The 25,982-nt window shown below is 47.7% G+C and overlaps 1 protein-coding gene and 1 long non-coding RNA gene across 2 annotated transcripts in view; one reads left to right on the top strand and one right to left on the bottom strand.

Moving 5' to 3' along the window:
• The window catches only part of RGS10 (regulator of G protein signaling 10), a 51,466-nt gene that overhangs the window by 14,288 nt on the left and 11,196 nt on the right, over positions 1-25,982 (bottom strand). The window contains exons 2-4 of the mRNA XM_010601222.3: positions 21,105-21,223; positions 19,652-19,738; positions 6,704-6,847 (exon numbers count right to left, since the gene is read on the bottom strand). Of these exons, the coding sequence (XP_010599524.1) occupies positions 6,704-6,847; positions 19,652-19,738; positions 21,105-21,223 (350 nt within the window). The remainder of the gene's footprint in view (positions 1-6,703; positions 6,848-19,651; positions 19,739-21,104; positions 21,224-25,982) is intronic.
• LOC111748510 (uncharacterized) lies at positions 7,896-13,036 on the top strand. Its single transcript, XR_002784219.2, has 2 exons — positions 7,896-12,380; positions 12,469-13,036. It is a non-coding gene; the product is annotated as an uncharacterized LOC111748510 (long non-coding RNA).

Here is a 25,982-nt window from a genome sequence, read left to right as displayed (position 1 = left end):
AAACACCAGGCGCTGCACTAAGGAATCACATCACAAACGCGACTTCACTTCACCCTCAAGACCACCTGATCATAGCTCCTACTTCACAAATGAGGAAACCGAGGCAGGGAGGGGCTGAATCTCTGCCCAAGCCCTCAAACCTGTGACTCATTGCCTTCAAGTTGATTTCACAATTCATAGCGATCCTATAGGACAGAGAAGAACTGTTCCTTAGGGTTTCCAAGGCTGTAAATCTTTACAGAAGCAGATCACCACCTCTTTCTCCTACAGAGCTGCTGGTGGATTCGAACCACCGACCTTTCAATTAGCAGCCGAGCGCTTAACCACTGTGCCACCAGGGCTTCTTGCCCATGTTCCCAGAGAAGAAGGAAGGTGTCAGGTCTAAGGAAAAAGGTTGTGGCTGTTTAGGAGCGACTGTTTAACAGCAGGGGACTGATCGGGGTAGACTGCTTTGCAGCATCGCTCAGGGAGGCAGCTAAGTGTTTGCAAGCCCAGTATTACAGATAAGAACACAGAAGCTGCACTAAGAAATAGGACCCACCTGGAGTCAGATGGATGTCAGGTGCTAACCTAGCCTGCAGTGATGATGACATGAATCCAAGCTTAGCATCCAGGATGTGACTACTGGGGAGAAGTGGAGGTTCAGAGCCACGTCAGGCCGTCTGGGACAAGCGATGAGCCATAGTCAGGAGGTCACTGTTTGCAGCTGACTTGCTCTGCACTGAGTCGTCCCCGTTCTCTTGCCCGGCTGGTGAGGGACAGGCACAGCTGGTGCTGGGGATCAGAGCCAGGCTGCCCAGGCTTCAAGCAAGCCAAACGTTATTAGCCCAACTGGCACATTCTATAAATAGCCACCACTCAAAATTCCCCAAATTAAACTGGTTGCCACAGCCTCTGGGCCTGACCCCAGCCAGTCCCTTCCCCATTAGCTTCCACAACCCCCATCACCCACTACGCTCCAGCCACACTAACTTCCTGGTCCTAAATACACCCAGCTGATGCCTGCCCCAGGGCCTTTGCATGTGCCTTTCTCTGGAAGGTTCTGCCCACAGGTCTTCTCACCCACTTCCCCCTTGTCATTCAGGTCTGTCACCTCCTCAGGAAGCCCTCCCTGACCACCAGACCAATAGCAGGCCCCTCCCAGGTACTCTTAGCCCATCACCCTGTTGTATTTCCTTCTTAGTATTTCTCTTGCTCTGATGTGATCTGTTTATTATTGGTCTCCCCCAACCAGGACGGAGGCCCCATGTGGGTGGACAGTCTCTGCTGATCCTTGCTGCACCCCGAGTTCCTAGCAGCTAAACAAAGACAACAATCTCGAGGCAAGTTCTAGACACTTTCTGCGCCTATCTTTGTATCTGTAAAATAAGGGTTGCTGTTAGCCGCTGCTGAGTCAGTACTGACCCCCATGTGTTATAGAATAGAACTGCTCCACACGGTTTTGGCTGTAATCTAAAGGAATGCAGGTCACCAGGCCTTTCTTCTGCACTGCTGGGTGGATCTGAACTGCCAACCTTTAGGTTAGCAGCCAAGCGCAAACTGTTTGTGCCACCCAAACCCAAACTAAAAACCAAACTCGCGGTCCTTGAGTCGACTCTGACACACAGTGACTCTACAGGACGAAGTAGAACTGCCCCATAAAGTTTTCTAGGCTGTAATCGTCACAGAAACAGATCACCAGGTCTTTTCTCCCATGGAGCCACTGGTGGGTTCGAACTGCCGACCTTTTGGTTCGCAGCTGAGTGCTTAACCACTGCGCCACTGGAGCTTATTTTGTGCCACCTAGGGACTTAGAGAACTGGGTTTTAGGGACTTAGAGGAGCCCTGGTGGTGCAGTGGTTAAAGTGTTTGACCGCTAGCCAAAAGGTCAGCAGTTTGAAACCACCAGCAGCCCCACAGGAGAAAGATGTGGCAGTCGGCTTCCAAAAAGATTACGGCCTTGGAAACCCTATGGGGTTGCTATGAGTTGGAATCAACTTGATGGCAGTGGATTTGTTTTTTTTTTTTTTGAGGGACCTTAAAATAGGGTTAATGGAGCCTGGCGGCACAATGGTTAAGAGCTTAAGAGCTCAAGAGTTCAGCTGCTAACCAAAAGGTCAGCAGTTCAAATCCACCAGCCACTCCTTAGAAACTCTATGGGGCAGTTATACTCTGTTCTACAGGGTCACTATAAGTCAGAATCGACTTGATGGCAATGGGTTAATAGGGTTAATATATCTAAATTAGGCTGGTGTTGCCTGGCACAGAATAAATTCTCAATGTGATTTTTTTTTTTTTTTAAAGACACTTAAGAAAATTGTAATTTCTCAAAGAAACCAACTCTTCACCAAGTGGCCGTCTTCCTTTCTGCTTTCCACAGCTTGACCTCGTCCAGTAGCAGCCTTTGACTCCAGGCTAAAGAGCCAAAGAAAGGCCCACAACATGACCTGCCTCTCTGGCTTCACTGGCACCCCCTGGGCTCTAGCTGCAGAACTGAGTAAATCAGAGAACCAGCTGCCCACTGGCTTCACTGGCACCTCCTGGGCTCTAGCTGCTGAACTGAGTAAATCGGAGAACCAGCTGCCCACTGGCTTCACTGGGACCCCCTGGGCTCTAGCTGCTGAACTGAGTAAATCAGAGAACCAGCTGCCCACTGGCTTCACTGGCACCCCCTGGGCTCTAGCTGCTGAACTGAGTAAATCGGAGAACCAGCTGCCCACTGGCTTCACTGGCACCCCCTGGGCTCTAGCTGCAGAGCTGAGTAAATCAGAGAACCAGCTGCCCACTGACAGCAATCTTCCAGGTAATCAAGTTCACCGCCCAAACTTCTCTTAGGATGTTTTGATGAAATACTTGCTAAAATGTATAACACATTCTTCACAAAACACGTTGGTCATAATTTAACTTCTGTTTGATGATTTGGGGTCACTAGGAGCCCTGGTATTGCAGTGGTTAAAGCGCTCAGCTGTTAACCGAAAGGCAGGTGGTTTGAACCCATCAGCCACACCGCAGGAGAAAGATGTGACAGTCTGCTTCCATAAAGATTTACAGCCTTGGAAACCCTATGGGGCAGTTCTACTCTGTCCTATAGGGTTGCTATGAGTTGGAACTGACTCGAAAGCAGTGGGATAAGGACCACGAATCATGCCAGGGTTCTGTGGGACAGGGACACCCACAGTGTGGTGTGTGGGGCTCTGGCCCCACGACCGGTGGCTCCCAATTACTGCAGTGTGGTTTTGTGTCTAGTATCATTTTTCTTTCTCCTCTTAGTCTCTTAGTCACCACTTCTTGCCACCTATTATTCTAACTAACCAACACCTTCTAATCTGCTGTGAACTGAAAAGCAGAAATTGTTAGAACCATGTGTAAACCAAGAGTAAACAGGATCTGAATGAAGGTCAGAGACGCTCGCCCTTAAATAAATACACAGATACCTTAGTTTCCTACAGCAGCTGTAATAGAAATACCACAAGTGGGTGGCTTATAAAGAACAGAAATTTATTTTCTCACAGTTTAGGAAGTTAGAAGTCTGAATTCAGGGCACTAGCTCTAGGGGAAGGCTCGCTCTCTCTCTGTCGGCTCTGGGGGAGGATCGTCTCAGCTTTTGTAGCTCTGCGATGCCTTGGTGACCTTCACGTGACATCTATTATCAGTGTTTTCTCCTGTTTTTAATCTGCTTTTTTTTTTTTATAACTCAGGAGTGATTAGGTTTAGGACATCCTGCACTGATACGGCCTTACTAGCATTAACAAAGAAACCCTATCCCCAAACCGGATTACATCCACAGGCACAGGGGTTAGTATTCTAACACATATTTTGCAGGGAGGCGGGGGGGGTCCACAATTCAAACCCTAACAACAGGTCATCTAATGTGATGTTCAGAGAGGGTTTTCTGGATCCTTCTAGGTTGCGGGCTGTGCCCCACAGAGTCAACGCTGTCATATCAGCAGCGCCCAGAGCAGCAGGCACTGCCCTGCCATAAGGGAAAGCTCAGGCTATCTGAGGTTTTCTTGCGGAGTGGGTGCTGGGAGCTCGGGAGGTGTCCTGCTCAGCCAGCAACTTGATAAAGCCACTCAGCCTCCGGCCAAGCCAAAGCTGCAGAGGAGGCTTTTTATTAAGTTCTGTGAAATCGCATGGTTCCAAACAAATTCCCCTCAGCTTTGCTCTCCTTCACTGAGGAAAACAGGGCTCTTTTGGGGGCTGTCTGGGAGCAGAGTACCATAAACCATGCAGATTATATGTCTTCAGTTACTAGGAAGGTCCCTCAGCAGCAGAGTTTTCAGAAGTGAAATGGAACCCAGAGCCCCTTCACAGGTACCCACTGTGGAAGCAGCTCGGACTCCAAATACCTTGTGTTAGGGATTGAACTGTGTCCCCCACCCCCAAATATGTGTTGAATTCCTGGCCCCTGCGCCTGTGGAGGTGATTCTGTTTGGAAAGAGAGCTTTTCTTCTGCTATGTTAATGAGGTCCTAGCTTTGTAGGGTGGGTCCCAAACCTCATTACTTCTGAGTTAGAAAGAGTGGAATAGGCACAGGGACACACACACAAGGGGCAGACAGGTGCCATCTGAACATCATCTACAAGCCAAGGAACGCCAAAAAACCAAGGAATGCTGCGGTGACTCACAAGGAAGGAAGAGACGTAGCCGAGACCCTCATTTGGACTTTTAGCCTCCACAACTGTGAGAAAATAAAATTCTGTTCTTTAAAGCCACTCACTTGTGGTGTTTGTGTTGCCCATGTGGCTATAGGCACAAGAACAGCTTTCTCACCATGCATTCCACTTCCTTTTCCCTCCACAAATCCATGTCCACAGCATCCTTCCCATCGACCCAGAATCACCACCTCCAGGAAGCCCTCAGCAAGCCTTCCGTGCTAACTCCAGCTCCTTCAACCCTCATTTAATTCAGAATTCATATGGGAATTGCCACTGCATCAACTGGAAAACATTCTCAAACTGCTTCTTATCTTTGTGTTTTCTCCCCGTATGTCTGTTTTCTAGCTGATGCTGAGCAGAGGGGAGGCCACCTGGATGCAGACATGTCTGAGCTCTGTGATCAAAAAAGGCCAACTAAGGCAGGAAGCCAGCAGTTCTCACAGTCCCGGGACCTGCAGCCTTAGCACCACCTGGGAACTTGGTAGGAATGCAAACTCTCGGCCCACCTGAGTGTGGTGGTTAACCCTGGGTATGGGCCCAGCCATCTGTCTTAACAAGCCCTCCAGGTGACTGGGGCCCGCTCAAGTTTGTGGGATTAAGCTAAAAGCTGGTCTCCACCTGGATGCCAGGTAGGACGGTGCTGCCTCAAAAAGGTCACGGCCAGCAGATACGTGAATTTTGTCTGTGTTCTATTTGTCTGCAAGTTTGTTTATATCACTTTCTAAGAACAAAGAGCCCTGGTGGCACAGTGGTTAAGTGCTCAGCTGCTAACTTAAAGGTTGGCGGTGCAAACTCACCAGCCACTCCTTGGGAGAAAAGATGTGGCAGTTTGCTTCCATGAAGATCACAGCCTTTGGAAACCCTATGGGGCAGCTCTACTCTATCCTATAGGGTCATCATGAGTCAGAATTGACTCACCGGCAACAGGTTTGGTTTTTTTAAAGAACAGAGCCTAGTCAAGTCTATAAATTCATGTCAAAAAGTCTTTCAAATTTCATCCCCTTTGCCTGTTACTGCTGTCATTCCTAAGAAAATTTGCCAGAAAAGCAAAGTTTATCCCTGATGGGTCCATTTTAAAAGCCTTATTTTTCCTGCTTTCCTAAGTGGAATATGCTGCCGAATGCTAACCTTTTCATCACGGCCCAGGGGCCACCGGCTGAACCGGCTTACAGTATTAGGCCGCCAGAAGTAGGTGGAGCTGTGTGGATGATTGCACAAAAACAGCCACTTTGCTTTCTAGATTTTTTTCTGTCTGTCCCTACAGACAGTTATCACGTGTTGCTTCCTCGGTGTGGGTTCCGCAAATAGCCCCCACCATCACCACCGAATGCCACTGAGTCGATCCCCACTCACAGCGACCCCGTGTGTGTCAGAGTAGAACTGCGCTCCACAGGGTTTTCAATAGCTGGTTTTTTTGAAAGCAGATTGCCAGGCCTTTCTTCTGAGGCTCCTCTGGGTAGACTCAAACCTCCAACATTTTGGTAAGTAGTTGAGGGCTTAACCATTTGGGGCACCCAAGGACTCCTCAAATAGCTCCCCCAAAAAACCAAACCCAATGGCACTGAGTCAATTCTGACTCACAGCAGCCCTACAGAGCAGAGTAGAGCTGCCCCATAGGATTTCCAAGGCTGTAATCTTTATGGAAGCAGACTGTCACATCTTTCTCCCACAGAGTGGATGGTGGGTTCAAACCATTGGCCTTTTGGTTGCCAACTGAGCACTTAACCACTGTGCCACCAGGAGTCCTTCGAATAGCCCCAGCCTTCCTCTCGTCTAGGCTGAGAAGGCAGATAACTCAGCTGGTTCAAAATGTGTGTAGCTCAAGAGCAAACGGCACCAGGGTGGGGGATGGGTGCAGAGGCGCCCCTCTAGGTCAAGTCCAGATTCCAGATTTCAATACACCGTCCCACAGTCCTGGGCCCTCAACATGCCCCAGCTCTCCCAGCCCAAGGCTGGAAGAGATGATGGCTTCTAGAAGTCCAACACTTGGTGTTTCACTGACTTCTTCAAGGCCTGGAAGAAATACAGGTTTTCAAATCAAAGTATAGGCAGGGAAGCCAGGTTACCTGGTCCTGGAGTTTCTGGAACATCAGAGGGTGTGGTTCTTCCAGAATCTTCTCATTGAGCTGGGACTGGCCCTCCACGTTGACTTGGGATGAGGCTTTACTGGACAGGAAGGTCATGTAGATCTCCTTGGCCTTTTCCTGCATCTGGAAGGGACACAGGGAGCCTGTCTGTTATCTTCCAGCACAGCCTTCCCAGCCTGAGCCCAGCTTCCCGCTCTGGCCAGGCGGGGCCTCAGAGGAACTGCCAGGGCAAGTAAGCAGCCCGGCCCTGCCGCCCCGGGGGCTCTGCTGCTGCTCCCCAGTTAAACTCTATCTGCAAGGGCTCCCAGTCAGCCTAGCCTCCAACCCCCTCCCTTTTCATGCACCTACAGTCACACCTCCAGTAACAAAATCACTTCCCTGCCCGTTGGAGGAACGACTGAAAGAATCATCGCCCAGAGTAAGCATTTAGGACCATCCTGTGAATTCTCCAAATTTAAGGCTCATGGTAATATTACGCAGCCATAAAAAGGAACAAAGTGCTGACGCATGCTACCACATGGATGAATTTGAAAACATGATGCTGAGTGAAAGAAGCCAGTCACAAAGGACCACATGCTGTATGGCTCCATTATATGAAATGTCCAAAATAGGCAAATCCAGAGACAGAAAGCAGATTCTTGGTTGCCAGGCCCTGGGGACTTGCGGGGAGTGGGAAGGACTACTAAAAGGACACCTTTCTCACCTTTTGGGTGGTGAGAAAGTTCTAGAACTAGATAGTGGTGATAGTTGTACAACATCATGAATGTACTTAATGCCACTGAATTTACACTTTAAAATGGTAATTTTTATGTTATGTTTATTTTACCACAATTAAAAAAAAACACACAAGTTAGACCACACACATACATCCCTACCAGCTATTAAGTACCTACTATGCCCCAGATGAAGGAGTCCTGGTGGCAAAGTGGTTAAAGCATTGACTGTTAACTGGAAGGTCAGCAGTTTGAAACCACCAGCAGCTCCGTGGGAGAAAGATGGGGCAGTCTGCTTCTGTAGAGATTTACAGCCTCAGAAACCCTATGGGGTCGCCATGAGTTGGAACCAACTCAACGGCAGTGGGTATGCCCCAGACACATGACAGGTGTTTTGCAGTCAAGGCCTCCTTTCCTTAAACCTCTGAAAATCCAGCGAAGTGCCTTTTTTCTATTATGCCACTTTCCTGACAAAGACACAGAGACCAGGAGAGGGGATGTGGCTTGCTCAGGGGCCACAGCGAGACTTAGAGTTGCAGGGCTCCAGGTCAAGTGGAATGTCAGCTTTCCAGAGCAGAAGTTTTTGTTTGTTTCTTTGTTTGCTTTTTCAGGTAATGGAATACTGACAACTTTGACAAGCTGTCAGTGATTTCATTTTACTCTGCGCAACAATCAATGCCCATGGAAGCAGCAGTTAAGAAATCAAATGATGTATTGCACTGGGAAAATTGGCTGCAAAAGATCTCTTTAAAGCTCTAAAATGCAAAGATGTTGCAAAAATGCAAGGACTAAGGTGCACCTGACCCAAGCCATGTTCTTTTCAACTGCCTTATATGCACGCAAAAGCTAGACAACGAATAAGGAAGACTGAGGAAGAATTGATGCCCTTGAATTACAGTGTTGGCGAAGATATTGAACATCCCATGGACTGCTAGAAGAGCAAACAAATCAGTCTTAGAAGAATATAATCAGAATGCTCCTTAGAAACAAGGATGGTGAGACTTTAGCTGGCTTACTTTGGATACGTCATCAGGAAAGACCAATTGCTAGAAAAGGACATCATTGTTGGTAAAGCAAAGGGTCAGGGAAGGCAAGGAAGGCCCTCAGTGAGACAGATTGAAGGAGTAGCCAAAACAATAGACTAAAACATAGCAACAATCATGAAGATGGTGCAAGACTGGGCAATGTTTCGTTCTGTTATACATAAGGTCTCTATGAGTGGAAGCCAACTCAACACCAACTAACAAACAACACAACAACAGTGAGATACTAAATGTAAGCAATGGACAGAGGACCTGCTACCAGCCCTGCAGCCCCTAAGTGCTGGGGCCCCTAAGTGCGTAGATTCCAGCCACCTTAAAAGTCTCGTAAGCAGAGCTAAAAGGCTGAAGGCTCACCTGCACTCTTGTGCCCTGAAAATCCCAGTGGCTAGCGCAGTAACACTCCCTGATGGAAGGAGACGAACCTCAGGGCAAATGCTTTGTGTGAAACAGTATGCTCACCGCCCATTGCCGGGGCAGCAGATGCTGCAGCCTGGTCCCTCAGGACCTCCCCCAAGTTCTATTTTCTTTTCGAGAAGGAAGCTTCCTGTGCACTTACCACACTGGCGGCAAAGATGGGGGCCGTTTCTCTAAACATGATTCTGAAGTATTACCTTACTGTACAGAGGAAGCAGCCCATAAAGCTTCTGAAGTACAGAGCTATGATTTGTGGTGGGGCCGGGGGCTCAGGGGGCCTGGAGCACAGCCCTTCTCTGCAGAAAGCCCAGCTGGGTCTCTGCACAGGCTCCAGAGCTGGGCTGAGAAATCCCCAGCCCTAAAAACCCTCTGACTTTAATGGAAACTGTCAGAAGGCTTCAATACCTGGTGCTTGAAAGCTGGGGAACAGAAGTTCTTTAGTTTTTTGTTTTTTTTTGGTTCTGAAGACTCACTGACTAAAGTCCCGCTAAGTCCCAAGCCTGACTGTCTCCTGTTCTTCCAGAAAGCAAGCCTTGCCAACACCTGCAGAAAGATACCCAGGTGGGCATCAATACCCAAGGCCATGGGGACTGTTGTTTATTGATGAGCAGTGTGAACAGTTAAATGGATGCCAGACTCAAAGACACAGACACGTATCAAGAGAAATGTGGATACTCCAGGGACAAATCTGGGGACCATCAGTGAAACCCAGATGGGGTGGCACTTTGGAACTGCTTGCCTCTCAAAGACCCACCACTCCAAACAGCCATGGGCCTCCTCCCTCCACCCCCATCCTGTCAGGAAGGAACTTTTTTTTTTTTTGGAAAACCACTTCCTGTTTTAAAGCGACTTCATGAAAGCAGAATTTCAGCAGGTAAAATCAACAGCCTCCATACAATGAGAAAGGCAACATGAGTAATTTTGGACTTTCTTATGACAAAAAAATGAAGGACCTCGACAACTAGAACAGTTTCTCAACCACTTTGAATCTATTTACCTTCATTTGAACGTCTTCTAGAACATGTAAAAAGTGATAAATACAATGTAATCTTCCGTGCTTTATGTATAATAAGAGCTTCTGTAACGGTACTTATGCCTTTGATGTGTTTTCCCCTCAAGACGACCAACCGTGTTTGATAAGTGAATATTAAGTACATACGTGATCCGCTGAGAATAGCTTAAAAAAAAAATCAGCAAACTCCACGTAGAGCTTGGAGACAAGGGTCACTTTAGTCTTTCTCCTTGAACACACACAATCACACACACACATTCACAGACGCACACACGACCATGTGAATCCAGGCTATCTTGGGTAGCCCTGAAAAAAAGCCTAGTGAGTAGCTTAGAATCCCTGGGTGGTGCAAACAGTTAACACACTCAGCTGCTAACTGAAAGCTTCGAAGTTCAAGCTCACCCAGAGGTACTTCAGAAGAAAAGCCTGGCAATCTACTTCCGAAAAATCAGCCACTGAAAACCCTACAGAGTACATTTCTACTCTGACACACATGGGGTTGCCATGAGTTGCAGTCCACTCAATGGCAACAGGCTTTTTTAGTGAGCAGCCTGAGGAGGGGTGGGAGCAGCCAGAGGAGCGTAAGCAGGCTCCTGGGTAGGCTGTAGGTCTCCCAACTCCAGCATCGAGCCCACCACAGCCCCTCCTGAGTCTCTGAGAATGAGCAGTGTGGGGTCCCCAGAAGCCCAGAGCCCACGTTGCCAGCCCCACCCCCGCCCCCACCCTGCCCCCTGCCAGGGGAAGGTTCCAGCAGCTTCAGAGCTTTTCTGGGCTGGGACAGGAAGTGCGACTGAGAAGGGGAACCCTGAGACTGCCGACCGCAGCCAGTCACGGGAAAGCCTGGTGTCCACGCCGAGACACATCACAAGAAAGAAGAACTGGGACTGGCAGCTATTTTGGTAGATTTTCCGAATAGATCTGTTACCCTGATGGTAGCTGCTGTCAGGATAGGAACAAAAACACCCATTCAGGGGCAGAGCCCCCGACGTCCACAATTCGGGGTGTGACCTGGAGACCCGGTTGCCTTCTCTGGTCTTACAGACCCACTCAGTCACAGCCTGGGACTGGCCGGTCCCCTCGCACAGAGATGCTGCCCCCGAAGGAGCTGGAAAAGGTGCCTGGGCCTGTGTGTTAACTCTCAATTTTCCAGAGACAAGCTCCTCCCAGACACCCCACAAACCCGGGGCCTCAGCCAGGAAGAGTCCTCAGCAAGCAGTCTGTGATTTGAACCCGCTCCCATTTGAACACGAGTCCACAGCAGCAAATTCCCTGTGACATCAGCCCCAGGATCATCATTGGCTCAGAACAGCGGCATGAGGCCCCAAAGCTCAGATGAGCGTGGCTTTGTGTTTGCTGGTGCCCCTCTCCTCCCATAAACATGCTTAAACTTTGTCGGTTAGGAAATAAAAACAAAACCTCCTTTCAGGCCACGTACCCTAGAGCTAATGGCCTCACCGCCTCCACTGTCTAGATGAAACGTCTCAAAGGGAAAGCGTGCACTTCTTGTCTCATTTCCTCCATCCGTCGCTCAGCCCTATATTTCAGGATCTCTCTCAGGCACCTGGTCTGCTCACCATCCTGCCTTCTTCCTCTTCCCCACTCCCTCCACAGCAAGGGCTGCCTCTTCCTTATTCCCCTACACCTCCCTAGCCTCTGTCTATTCTATAAATGCTGGGGTCCTGCCCTCAGCTGACCGCTGTTTTGACTCGCACCCAAGATTTTGGCCCAACCCTGTCCTCACGCTACAGACTAGGGTTGTTGTTGTTCGTTGCTGTCGAGTCCAACTCATAGCGACCCCATGCGTGCAGAGTAGAGCCACTCCATAGGGTTTTCAAGGCTGTGACCTTTCAGGAGTTCTTACTTCAAAGGCATCTCTAGGTAGGTTCAAACCACCAACCTTTTGGCTTGTAAGTGAGCACTTAATCGTTTGTGCCACCTAGGGACTACTACTGACCCTTATACCCAACTGATTTCAGGAAATGTGGGCTTGAATGTCCCACCGACACCTCAAACTTAACCTGAAGGAGAGAAGCAGCCCCCTCCTCACTAGCAGGGCCTGCAGTCTCTACTCTGCGAAGCTGGAACCCAGGGTCCCCCTAACACCCTCACCCCATGTCCAACCAGTCACCGAGTTCTGCTCATGTCATCTGCCTCCAGAACATACCGTCAGTCCTCTCCATTCCTGCCACTCTGCTGGAGGGATAATGGGAGGGGGCACACAAGAAAAGTAAAAGATCAACCCCCTAACTTTACTAACATCAGATACAGGAAGAGAGAACACAGAAAATAGCAAATAAGTGGTACACGACTATTTCTGAGAGCAGGTTTGGGAAATGCGAAGTGGATGGAGGAACAGCAAGGGCTCGGCAGACATCACGAGGAGCCACCTGAGGCCCGGCCACGCTGGGAGGGGGTGCAGCAGAAACAGGCCTTTCCGCCCAGCGTGCTCCAAATGCAGGCCTTCAGGGAATCAGGTAACCCAGAGGCCCCTGGGTCCTCAACACCCCCACCCTGAGCATTCAGTGACTGTCTCCTTGTCTTCCTTCTCTCTCCCTACCCCAGGAGAATTCCTGCCAGCTGCTCTCCACCAAAATGAGGGGATCAATCAGGAGAAAGGAGGATCAATCCCGGAAACAGGAAACTAGAGTTTTCTCCACTCAAGAAGGCTCCAGAAGAGAGGCGGGAAAGCACACCGGAATGAGATGAAATCCACAGGCAGCACCAAAATGCCAACCATCAGGGTGCGACCCACTAGGAGGAGACCCCCAGCAAGAGACCTGAGGACCCTTGTTCGGAGAAAAGAAGAAGCAAAAGTAGAAATGATTCAGTAGGAGGATTCAAAGATAAAGTGGTAATCTCCATAAGATAAAAACCAAACCCATCGCCATGGAGTCGATTCCGACTTATAGTGACCCTGTAGGACAGAGGAGAACTGCTCCATAGGGTTTTCAAGGAGCGCCTGGTGGATTCGAACTTTTGGTTAGCAGCTGAGCACTTTAACCACTACGCCACCAAGGTTTCCCCAAAAGATAAGTAGGAACCAAAAGTCAAATACATGAAAACAGAAAAAGAAAAAAAAAAGATAAAATTAAAGCTCAATCCAGGGGAAAGCCATTGTTGAAAAAGAGAACAGAGAAAAAGGCAAGAAAGACATTACCTAATAATAATGAGACCATTTCCTAGAACTGTAACTTCCCAGATGAAAAAGCTTTAAAAACAAAGTGCCCACACAATGAACCACCTCCTCCCTGCAAAGTCCCTGATTGCACGGTTTTAGAATACGGGTGATGTACAGGTGATGAAGAGCCTGCAATACTCCAGAGAGAAAGGAAGCAAAACAAAACAAATCAGTTTACGTGTAAAATGCTGATTCTCAACAAAAGCAGAAGACAGTGGGACAATATCTCTGTGAAGTTCATTTCAACCTAGAATTCTATGCTCTATCAATGAAATGGGGGAGTAGGAAAAAAATTTTTTTTCTCTCAACGAGGTCTTTACTGTCTATCTCCCATGCCCCCTTTCTCAGGAATTCCTGCCAGCCGCTCTCCACCAAAATGAGGGGATGAATCAGGAGAAAGGAGGCTCCATCCCGGAAACGGGAGGTGGCAGAGAACGCCCAGGGTGGTGCAAAGGAAGGCCGGAGGGCACCACGCAGAAGGCTGACATTAATCAGCCCAGGGGAGTGGGCGTCAAGGACTCAGGGAGGCGTGTCCCCGGGGAAATTAAATCAGAGATTAGCCAACAGACAGCCTGACCCCAGGCAACATCGCAACAAGAGGCATTTTAAAGGGCTACAGGAAAATGTGAAAATAGGAAAAGCAAAAAATCCCAAGAAGGAAAATACATTTGTAGCATCCTATTTGGCTGAGCAGTGAACAGTATACATGAAATCTAATAATGAAAATACCGTCGCAGGGGTGTAAGCCAACTAAATCTCAGCTGCAGTAAGGGGAAATCAGAACATAACATCTACAACTGACGGCGTGAGCTTAGAAACAGGACTTTAAGTACCCGGAGATGCAGCTAAAGGAGTGAAAGGCAGCTCGAACAAGACTCCATGCTGGAAGACAGCACAGCACCGAGGCTCAAATCTAGATTTTGCACATGCTCCCCTTTAACTTTAACCTCCCTGGATCTCAGTTTTATCATCCATAAAATGGGTATGGTATCAGCAGCAACAAGACTCCGCAAGCTAAATAAATATATTGGCCAGCTTAATTCTGCGGGTAGTCACCAGTTGGGAACCTTGGGACACGATGAATTCTAGAGCCCTGTTATGGGTTGAATTATGCTCCCCGCAAAAAATATGCACTGGAATCCTGGCCCCTGTACCCATAAATATGATTCTGTTTGGAAACAAGAGTTTTCTTTGTTATGTTAATTAGGTCATGCCCTAGTAGGGTGGATTCTAAACCTAATCACTTCTGAGTCATAAAAAGAGCAGAAGGGACAGGGAAACACAAAGGGGAAGACACTGGAGAAGACAGCTACACATGGCAGATGTACCTGCAAGCCCAGGAACTCCAAGGATGACCATCTACTCGAAGCTGAAATAGACAAAGAAGGGCCCCCCCCCGCCACCCCGAGCCATGGCCTGAACTTGGGCTTCTCACCTGAACTGTGAGAAAAGGCATTTCTGTTCTTTAAAGCTAAAAAAAAAAAAAATGAGTATGATAACAGCAATAGTACCTACCTTGTATGTTTGTGGAAGATTAAACAAAATAATACAAGTAAAAGCCCTTAGAACAGTGCCCAGGACAAAATACCTAAGCAAATGTCACCCACGGTTATTGTTGTTACTGCTGTTATTTTGACTTGTTGCTCCTGTTGTTAGGTGCCCTCCAGTTAGCTCCCAACTCACGGCGGCTCCACGCACAATGGACAAAATGCATTCTAGCCCTGCGCCAGCCCCATGATTGGTTTCGGATCAAACCACTGTGATCCGTACGGTTTTCACTGGCTGACTTTTCCGAAGTAGATCGCCAGGCATTTCTTCCAAGGCACCTCTGCATGCAGTCAAAACCCTAATCTTTCAATTAGCAGCTGAGCGTGTTAACCATCTGCACCACCCCGGGACGCCAATAAATAACATAGATGCCCCTCAAAGAACTCTGTAAACTCTAAAACACTATAAAATACATGACACTATTATATTGAAGTACTAGAGCAAATTATGACTATTAGAAACCAAGCACCATCCCATCAGCTACCCCCCTCACCAAGTCTCAGTTTGGTTTTTACAAATCTGTACAAGCTGTATCCCCTTCAGTTCCTGCCACATAGTTAACAGGCTCAGTAGAGAGTGTGCTGATTAATGAAAGAATAAACAGATTCAGTATAGCCAAGAATGAAGACCTTCTTGGAGCTTTTGCTGAGGTTTCTGAAACATAAAAGCCGCTTTGTTTTAGAAAATAGATATATTTCACATGCTATCATGGGGAAGAAGCACTTTATAGAAGAAGGTTAAACCATATAAACAAATTGCAAAGGGAGAAGGGACTGCTTTGAAAGCTGACCACTCAAGGTGGACACAGGCAGGGAGGGGTAGGAGGTGTTGCCCCTCTGTCTAAGTTCTGGCTTCCCTGCCATGTACACAGAGTGTCCAGACCTTCCCAAACTCAAGGGCGGCGTTCCTGCCTGCCAGGGTGCAGCACAGACCAGGGAAGGTAGCTGGGCACCAAGACGTCCCACTGTTGAGCGCTTCTGAGAGTAAGAGCCCCAGCAGAATAGACAGCGTGCTCATGTTTGAAGTTCCCCCTCAAAGGCTGTGGCTGCACCCCAAGGAAGGCGGGGAGACCAGGCCCTGCTTGTGGTCAGGGGGAGTTGGGGATCTGCTGACTGGAGTGGAGAGAATACATTCATCCTAGAAAGAAGAAGTGGAATTGCGCTGAGAGAGGGAATGGCAACACAGAAAACGAATAAGCAAATTATACAGGACATTAGAAGCTGCTCGGTGCTATAGGCCAAGGGGCAGCGGTGGTTCAGTGGTGGAATTCTCCCCTTCCGTACTTGATTCCTGGTTACATTGCCTGCCAATATGCCTCATGTGCAGCTGTCACCCATCTGTCATTGGAGGCTTGCATGTTGCCATGATGCTGGACAAAGCCCTGACAGCACAGTCGTTAAAGTGCTTGGCTGCTAAGCGAAAGGTCAGCAGTTCAAACCCCCCAGCTGCTCCGTGGGAGAAAGATGTGGCAGTCTGCTCCTGTAAAGATTTACACCCTTGAAAACCCTGTCGAGGAGATCTATTCTGTCCTACAGGCAACTAGAGTCAGAATCGACTCAACGGCAATGAGTTTAGTTTTTTTGGTTTATGATACTGAACAGGTTTCAGTGGAGCTTCCAGACTAAGAGAGACTGGGAAGAAAGACCAGGCAATCTACTTCCAAAAGTCAGCCAAGTGGAAACTCTATGGATCACAAGAGTCCACTCTGCAACCCATGATGGGAATGGCACAGGACCAGGGAGCATTTCATTCTGTTGTGCACAGAGTCGCCATGAGTCAGGGGCTGACTCGACAGCAGTTAACAACAACATCAAGTGCTATAGCGAGAACCAGTTGGATAGTCCAAGTAAAATGGAAAAAAAAAAAAAGTTCCATTTAAAACAAGGAAGGCAAAAGTGAGATTTGCGTTGATCCTAAAGCTGCCTTAGCTGACAGGCTGAGCAAGGGAAACCCTCCCAGCCATGCCTGCTGGGCCAGATGTGACAAGTCTGCTCTAAAATTCAGTTGGGCCGCCTTCTCCCATTGCCGAGGTCCTCCTCCCCTTTTATAAATTAAACTTAAAACTTCCTCCCTGCTTTTCCTTCCCACACAGTTTACCCCACTGGAGAATGTAGGGGCCCTGGAGTCAGAGACCCATGGGTGTGAGTCCTGGTTCCGCCTCCAATGAGCTGGAGTCCTCGGTGAGATGCTCTGCCTCTCTGCCCGTCTCTGCACCTGCACTCATGGGTGGCTCTGTGGGATAACCAGACGGGGTATCTCCAGGGCACGGGCACCTCGGACATCACAGATGCATCTACCCTTCCTAGCACCTGCATCCCAGGCAGCTCGGGGTGCGGGCAGCTTTCGCTGCACTGAAGGAATCGCCAGGCACGTGATGGCCAGGCACGTTACAGACTTAAGGATGCAAACCTTCAAGGTGTTGTATGTTGAGGGATCGGGGAGATGCAGAGAAGGGCTGCCTGATTCTGGAAGCTCTCTCTATATACGGTGCAGACAGGGTGGTGCAACTCAGCACCAGGGCTACCCACCCTGAAAGGCAGGAGGAAGCCCATCGAAGGTTTCATAACCTCTCACCCAATGAACACACATTAAAGTCCTGCAATGGCTGCCCAGGGTCCTAGCAGGGGCCCATTCCTCAACTTGGCACACAGGTTCTCACCCAGCCTCAGCCTCAACCAGAGCCAGCTCCCCCTCAAAAAAACACTTTGCACATGCTGTTCCCTCTTCCAGGAACGCTGTTCCCTCTTCCAGGAACACTGTTCCCCACCTCCACACCCACTGCAGCTCCCAGTTTAAAAGTCATTTCCCCAGGGCCCTCCCTGATAGCCCACTGCCAATGCTTCCACGGCACCACACTGCCCATTTTCACACTCACTGCACTCAGGAGGGCTGTTGAATCACCAGCTTCCCCTCCAGATGCAGGTTCCCTAGAGAAGTTCATTGTCTTGTCCTGTGGGACCTCCAGTTCCTGTCACAATGCCTGATACTGAGTAGCACTCCACTGGGAGTTAGTGAATTAAACTGAACTGAGGAACAAACCCTGTGGTGTGCAGGGGAAAAAGGACTGAGTGAAGTCCAGGGTGATGGTCCAAGCCCAGCTCTGCCACGGGGGGTCCGCTTCCTCTCCCTGGGCCTCAACTTCCTTGCCGACAAGCAGGGAGAGTGTGCTAGCTGACCTTTAGGCCCTTCCCATCGCTACAACTCAAAGGATAAAGCAGATGAGTGATACCTGTTCACCTGCTGACTCAGAGTTGCAATTTTAGGGTCAGGCTAGAAGAATCAGTTGCACCCGTTGCCATCGAGTCAACTCCAACTCATGGTGACCTCACGTGTCAGAGTAGAACTGTCCCCCATAGGGTTTTCAGTGGCCGATTTTTCAGAAGTTGATTGCCAGGCCTTTCTTCCAAGGTAATTCTGGGTGGACTCAAACCTCTACCCTTTCTGCTTGCAGTCAGCATTTGTGCCTCTCAGGGCCTCCCCTTTAGTTGCACAGCCTGGGGTTTACTGATGGGTGTCCCTGTCCTGGGTGCTGAGGATGAAGACCAAGGGACACTCTTGCCCTGAAGGAAGTCAGTCCACACCCCAGCTTTCTGAAGCAGGTCTTCTCACTTGCTCTCTCACTTTTCCCCTGAGGTGTTCATCCTCCAGGAGGCTCAGGACAAACCACCTGAGGGGAGAAGAAGCCAGAGGAAAGCAAAAGCCAGATGCCACGGCCAATGATGGCTTTCCAGGCCCACCAGGAAATTCACAGTAAAGGAAGTCCATCTTAGAGAGCTCCTCGGCCACCAACAGAGTGGAAGACAGCTGAGGAAGGGCTCACTGCGGCACCAGGGAATGTGTGTTCCAGTCCTGCAGAGCCTCTGAATATCCTATGACATACACTTCCTGAGCTGTTGCCTACAAACACTCAATGGCTGCTGGCCTGTGGATTCTGGCTTTTGGAGATGCTGTATAGAGGCTGAAACCTGGCAGCCACAAGCCACATCTGCATGCGGACGTGCTTTGTTTGGCAGGCAAGGTTGCAAATTTCTCAAAAATTAGCTCCAACATTTAAAAATCAGATGATTCCACACAAGAATCCAAATGTCCAGCTTCTCCAGAAAAATAGGCAGCCCTGGGCTGAAGAAAGACCCCTTAGGGTCCCGGGGACAAGCGTGGCCAAGTTAAGACTGAAGAGACTACTATCCATGAGCTGGTAGAGACAGAACTTGAAGCAGGAAAAGCCCAGACAGCCACAGACCCCACAGTGTTCATTGCCAAACTTGGTAAACAACCAGCTGCAGTCCCCACCACTCCCTATAGCCTTGCGCCAGCAGCCTCACTCATTCACACTGCTTACCCAGCCCCTGTAGACATTTAGCTAGTAGCCTTTTGGGAACACACAGGCATAGGCCTTGTGAACACACTCAATCCTCAGGCCTCTTCCTTTTAATCCCACCCACCGCCCCTTACACCCAACCTTCAGTGATGGAAAATTCAGCTGACATTGGGAAGCTGACATCAGCTACCCCCTACAAAGAGCACACATCCACCTAGGAGAACAGTCAGAAACTTCCGTGAAGAGTGCCTGCCAACTACGGGACGTTCTGTATAGATATACTGAATAACCGACAATCCATCAGATGCATGTTGTGCTTTTATCCCTACATATCTGCTTAGCGTTTTATTACCTCCGTACAAAATACCGACATGTCAAATTCTGGGAGAATCATCCTCATAACTTATTCATGAAGAAAAAAAATCATAAGCAATGATGAACCCTAAATGGCCTAAATCGTTATTTTTACTTTAAATATTTGTCCATTTGAATAGCTCCATTTAAGACTAGACTCACACACTGTTTTTAAAATAATTAATATTTGATCAACACAAGATACCTAGCCTGAAGCTTAAACCTTCCAAATCCATATGAACCAGGTTTCTTTAGGCAACTTCGTAATCTACTGGAAAGGTAGCTTTAACTTTATAAGGAGAGAGAAAAAGCAAATCAAGACAATGATTACAGAATGGGAGATATACCTGTCTCTTATCTTGCATTTTCTTAAAGTCTTCACATGCCAGCCAAAACAAAACATTTTCTTCGCTGAATTCCTTTTTTAAAAACTCCTATGGATAAAAAGAAAAAAAATCATACAGTAAACTACCTTAAAAAAGATTTTTTTTTTTTAATGCATTCTTTTCAAGGACTGATTTGGCAAGTAAGAATGGTTCAACTACCCTTTAAAAACCCCACCCTGTAAAGCAAAGTGTAAGTTTAATGTCAAAGCCAAAATTTTAGGAAGAGTGAAAATGAAGAAAGAATCTACCAGCAAGTCTAGCTGACAATAAATTACCAAAAAGTAAATTAAAGTGAAAGATATATTAGTTCCTTCCAGCCAGTGTTTAAACAAAGTACATTCCTCTATAATCAGGCTATTTTTTTTTTTTTTTTAGCAGAAGAAAAAGAAAACATATTAAGTATTTCTAAAAATGCCATGAGGAAAATGATTTTCAGTTGGAGGCGTGTTTTCTCCTGGCAGATGTCGGCAGATGTTGAGGAGCTGGCAGCGCTGGCAGCTACCCTGTGCTCCCTGAGATCCGCAAGGAGCCTACAGCAGCCTGGTGCCCAGGCACAGTAGGGTCCCTGGTACTGCCTGCCACCCTCTCCCTGGGAGCCAAGACAGAGACCAAGAGCCAGGAGGGCTTATCCTAGCCTGACCCAAGTTCAAAGACAGAAGCTAGTGGGACCCAAGCAGATTCAAGGCATTCTTGAAATTCATATGTGGTTCTCCTAGCAGACACCTGGGGTTTCTGCTGGGCTAAACAGCTATTTCCAGGTGGCACTGACACTTCCCCAACCCTGGGTCTCTCCTCTTTGAGTTCCCTTTTACCAAGCTCTTTTTGCCAGCTGTTGGCAGCCTCTCTTACTTTGTGGCTAATGGTATCCTGAGAATCCCTGAGGCACACGAGAGCAAGCCTTCAAATCAAAGAGACGTAGACTCCCCCTTCCCAGGTGTCACAGAGCTGGAATTCCTCGTACAAACAGACCCCCAACGAACCCAGTACCTTTCCTCATCACCTCCAACCTCTCCCACTCTCACAAACTGGAAGCAGACTGCATGCCCGTTGGAGTTGGTCTGCCTTGGTAATGGCAGATGGGAAGTCCTTGCTCTCAAGGGGGGACCGAACCTGCTGCCATCGAGTCAATTCCGACTCATGGCGACCCCATGTGTTACAGAATAGAACTGTTCCATAGGGTTTTCTCGGCTGTAATCTTTACAGAAGCAGATTGCCAGGCCTTTCTTCCACGGTGCTGCTGGGTGGATTTGAACTACCCACCTTTAGGTTAGTAGTTGAGTGCAAACCATGTGTGCCACCCAGGGACCTCAAAGTGGGACAAACGGTGTTAAAAACTGGCCCGATCCCTCCCCCCACACTCAGCTAAACCTCTTCACGTTTTGCATCAATCCCGATCAACAATGAAAAGGCAAACCCTAAATCTTTTCACGCCTTCTGGGTCTTCAAGCAGATTCTCCAGGGAGGTTGCCCACTTGGTCGTGCTTTTGAGGTTCTGGTGGCTGCTGCTGGAACTCCCATCCCGGTCGTGGATGTCTGCGAAACAAAGTTTAGACTGGGTATGTGGTCCAAAGACACTGCCATGTAAAAACCCTATATACAATGGTCACCATCGGCATTGCCATCGTGGCTCGCGGTCTACGTACCAGGCTCCCTTTTAGGTGTTTAACACAACTCACTCGTGCTAGTCCTCATGACAACCCTATGTGGTAGGCACTACTATTGCCTCCATTTTACAGATGAGGAAAACTGAGGCTCAGAGCAATGAAGGGACTTGTCATTTCCTTGACACACTCCATCCATTCACCCTAACCATGTATCCACAGGCCAACTCCCAGGCAGCCTCAAGTTCCGCTCAAGCCCCCTCCCAGGGAACCTAGGCTCCACAGGGACCGCTTCGCCAAGGTTACCATCATATACAATTCACAGTCTTATAATAATCTTCCTGTGTTCCATTTGCATCACTGACTGCCATTATCCTGTGTTTGTTCATCTTGCACCTCCAGCACCTAGCTTGCTGCCTGGAGCATAAATCAAAGTGTGGAGCAGGACCAGGACTAGGATGAGGCAGGTGAGGTACTCACTGCAGGTGCAAAACTTAAGGGGATTGCCAAATAAACTCAGGCATCAAGATAAATGACGTTTCCCCCTCCCCAATATTTCAAAAAAAAATCAAAATTAGAGACAAAAAAATCCATGTTGGGACGAACAAAACACTAGAATTTTAAACAAAGATGAGATGGGTACTACTGATCTTTCCCTTTCGCCTCAGGCTCCAGTGCCATTCGGCACCACCATCATTGTTGATCTTGTCTTGATTTAAAATTCTGAAATTTTGTTCATCCTGTGTGTTTTTGCATTCAATATTTTCTTAAAATATTGCATTAAATACCATTTATCTTGATGACAAGGAGTCCTGGTGGTGCAACAGTTAAGCAGTCGACTGCTGAGAGGTTGGAGGTTCAAACCCACCCAGCATCTGAGTGAGAGAAAAGCCTGGTAATCTGCTCCCATAAAGATTACAGCCTAGGCTTGCAAGCAGCCATCTAAGATACATCAGCTGGTCCCAACTCACCTGGGGCAAAGGAGAACGAAGAACACCAAAGACGCAAGGAAAATATCAGCCAAGAGACAAAAGGGCCACATAAACCAGAGACTCCATCAACCTGAGACCAGAAGAACTAGATGGGGCCTGGCCACCAACAATGAACACCCCAACAGGGAATGCAACAGAGAGTCCCTGACAGAGCAAGAGAAAAGTGGGGTGCAGAACTCAAATTAACATAAAAAGACCAGACTTAATGGTCTGAGACTAGAGGAACCCCAGAAGACATGGCCCCCGGACTCTCTGTTAACCCAGAACTAAAACCATTCCCGAAACCAACTCTTCAGACAAAGATTAGACAGGACTATAAAACATAAAATAATACTCGTGAAGAGTGTGCTTCTTAGCACATGAAACTAAATGGCAGCTCCTGTCCGGAGGTGGGATAAGAAGCCAGAAAGGGACAGGAGCTGGTTGAATGGACACAGAAAATCTGGGATGGAAAGGAGGAGTGTGCTGTCACACTGTAGGGATAGCAACTAGGGTCACATAACAATACGTGTATAAACGTATAAACGTTTGTATGAGAAACTAACTTGAGCTGTAAACTTTCACTTAAAGCACAATTAAAAAAAAAAAAGATTACAGCCTAGAAAACACTATGGGGCAATTCTACTCTGTCACATGGGGTCGCTATGAGTCAGAATCGACCTGACGGCACCCAATACGAACATCTTGATGACAGAGTTTTTTTGGCACCGTATGAGTCAGAATCAACTTGACAGCAATGGGTTTGGGGTGTAGAGTGAATGAATGATGCCCTCCTTACTCAAGGCACTTAAAAAACCTCTTGAGGAAAGGAAAGGGGAGAGAGGAACTCCAACTAACGGCTTGGCTACTTGCCTAAAGGAGGAAGTGGTCACGTAGACATCCTTCCTTCTACGGAGTTTGGGCCCTTCCTTATGTCAGGGAAAAAGCATGCAACATCACTTCAAGACAGGACCAGGTTCAAAACCCGGTAAGGCCAATTTGAACCGTGTGACTGACCCAGGGCAAAATTCTTGTGTGTAAAAATGAAGATAACCCCCTAACTCTTGGGGTATCCTAAGGATTAAAAGAGGAAGCCCTCAGGCACCTAGTGGTAGACGTGGCTCCCAGCAGACTCCCCACAAACATCAGTTCCTCTCTTTCTTTCCTTAAAAAAAAAAAAAAAAAAAGATCCGTCAAGGGAACTACTAATTTTACACCTAACACTTTCCCCGTTGACTTTTTTCTCCCCAAAGGCAGAGATGTGTTTCTGTAAGGACAAGTTTGAATCCAGGAGAAAATAAACTTCTAATAAAGAAATTAAAAAAAAAAAAAAAGAAATCAGCAGAAATGTATTGATCCATGATCAGGAAATCACTTTAAAAGGATAAATGACAAGTCTTATGAATATTAATTGCTGCAAACAGCTGGAATCACAGAGCTAAAATTTTTCAGAAAATTTGTATCAGAACACACTGGACTTAATAGTAATTGAGCTTCTCTGATATTCTATTAGGAGTCAACTCATGCATTAATCTCTTAACTACTTAAGAGACCCTATCTCCCGGCAAGGAGGAAACCACCTGGATTTTAGGCATTCATGGGTTGATGGGCTAAATGAAGCAGACGCCATAAACACAGTGGAGGCTGGGTTTTAATATGCACTGGAGATGGAATACACATGAGAATTACTTAGGATGCATCCATTCTTCTAATCGAGAAGCAAACCCACTCGAGCGCACCACCAGATGGACCCGACACTTCTCTAAAGTGAATCTTCAGTTCCTGGTTATTAAATTAGTTCCCTGCTTTCTTTGTAAATGCTGGAGCAGCAAGCTTCTGAACATGGAGCTGCTCCCCAACAACGCATAAATCAAATTAAAACATCATGATTATTTAGAAATTTCTGCAACAGAGTTCATTCCTGTGAGCATCGCACTAATTTATTCTTCTCTTCTGTAAGCAGAGCATACAGTGAGACAGTTTATTCCATTCCACTCGCAGGCCTTCTCTTAAGTAAATAAACGCAGAGACACGAGTTTGATATTCCACAATCTTAAGCTGCCACAAATTTCTCTTGCCATTGCAGAACTACTTTGGCCATGAGTTTTCAACCTTGGTCTGAAATCGCTCCAAAACTCTCGACATTCTTTTCAGTAATAAACCAAGCCACACTGGGCTTTCACTGCCATGCTGTCTTGCAAATAAATATATGTGGTGAATCCTCACTTAGCCGTCAGTGTTCCTAGTAGCCAGAGCTCCTGGTTAACTGACAGTTAAGTCAGCTGGCCCCAGTGTTAGGCAATTGCTCCCTCCCCTTTATTTTATATTCTAATCTTTTTTGTATATTAGGTTGCTGGACTGGCTTTCATTTGAACAGAAAGTTTTACAACTCAAAAATATGTGAACTCCACTGAGCTGGTCTGTTGTTATTGTTAGCTGCCATCGAGTTGCTGACTCATGGCGACCCCACACACATCGGAACAAAACGCTGCCCAGTCCTGCGCCATCCCCATAATCGGGTGCAGATAGGACCAGTGTGATCCACAGGATTTTCACTGGCTGATTTCTGGAAGTAGATTGCCAGACCCTTCTCCCTAGTCTGCCTTAGTCTGGAAACACCATTGATACCTATTTCGCATCATAGCATCATGCAACCCTCCACTGACAAACAGTGGCTGCTCGTGAGGTGCACTAGCCAGGAATTGAACCTGGGTCTCCCACATGAAACACGAGAATTCTATCACTGAACCACCACAATCCCCTTCTTTTAGAGACTGGGAAACAAAGGCCCACAGGATGTAATGTCCTGTCCAAGGTGTAACCCAGCTAAGGAACCACAGGGATAGAATCACAGGGTAGAATCACCAGGTGGGACCCATGTGTGAGGGCAACTGCGCCCACCGGAACCACAGTCATGGAACCCAGGGCTCCTCAGAACATAGTCAGAAAACTGGTGGGCCCTTCCATTCACTCCCCTGGGCTACCATCTCCCTTGCACCAAATGCAATGAAATACCCTTCCCACTGCCACTATCATGGAAGAGCTTGGAATTTTCAGGGATGTCTTGGCAAGTACACCAAGGTGCAGCTACTCTCAGTAGCCATGGTTTAAAAAAAAAGTCTGGTTACCTGGTTTCCTGGCTCTGGGGCCTTAGATAAAGAACAATTCCCTGGCGCCCTTTTGCCCACCTTCTGCTCCCAGCAGTCCCCTCCATAGGGTTCTCCTGGCCACCGTGTGCCTGTCAAGTGGTTTCACTTTTCCTAGAAATATTGGATTTTTCCAAGACTTCTTGTCTTTCAACTTTGATTAAGGCTTCTGGCCATTTTTTTTTTTTTTTTTGCTTTTTGGGTGGAAGGGGAGAGGCTTTCTGATTGCTATCCATTTAGATAGATCTTGATGGTGCATCATTTGCAAATTCCATTCACTCAGTGGTGTCTCTCTTTTCCAAGTCACCTTCCCAGAGCTCCGATGAGCCTGAGCAGAGGTTTGCTTCATTTGGCCCTGCTTGGACACCATCCTTTAACTTGGGGCATTGCCAGTACCCAGGGTCCCTTGCTCAGGATACTGCTGCCATTTTCTGATGCATCCCAGCCATCTCAGCCCACTTTAGATGTTATAGTCAGTTCAGGAATGTACAGGAGAAATAACAACCTTTCTCGATAGCAAGCAGATTTGCTTCTGAACTAACGACAAAAACAAAGCCAAGATTTCACCGCATCC

The sequence above is a fragment of the Loxodonta africana genome, chromosome 16 (genome assembly GCF_030014295.1).
Source record: "Loxodonta africana isolate mLoxAfr1 chromosome 16, mLoxAfr1.hap2, whole genome shotgun sequence".
Lineage (NCBI taxonomy): Eukaryota > Metazoa > Chordata > Mammalia > Proboscidea > Elephantidae > Loxodonta > Loxodonta africana.
The sequence above is the reverse complement of the archived record's forward strand: the minus strand, read 5'-3'. Positions and strand labels throughout refer to the sequence as shown.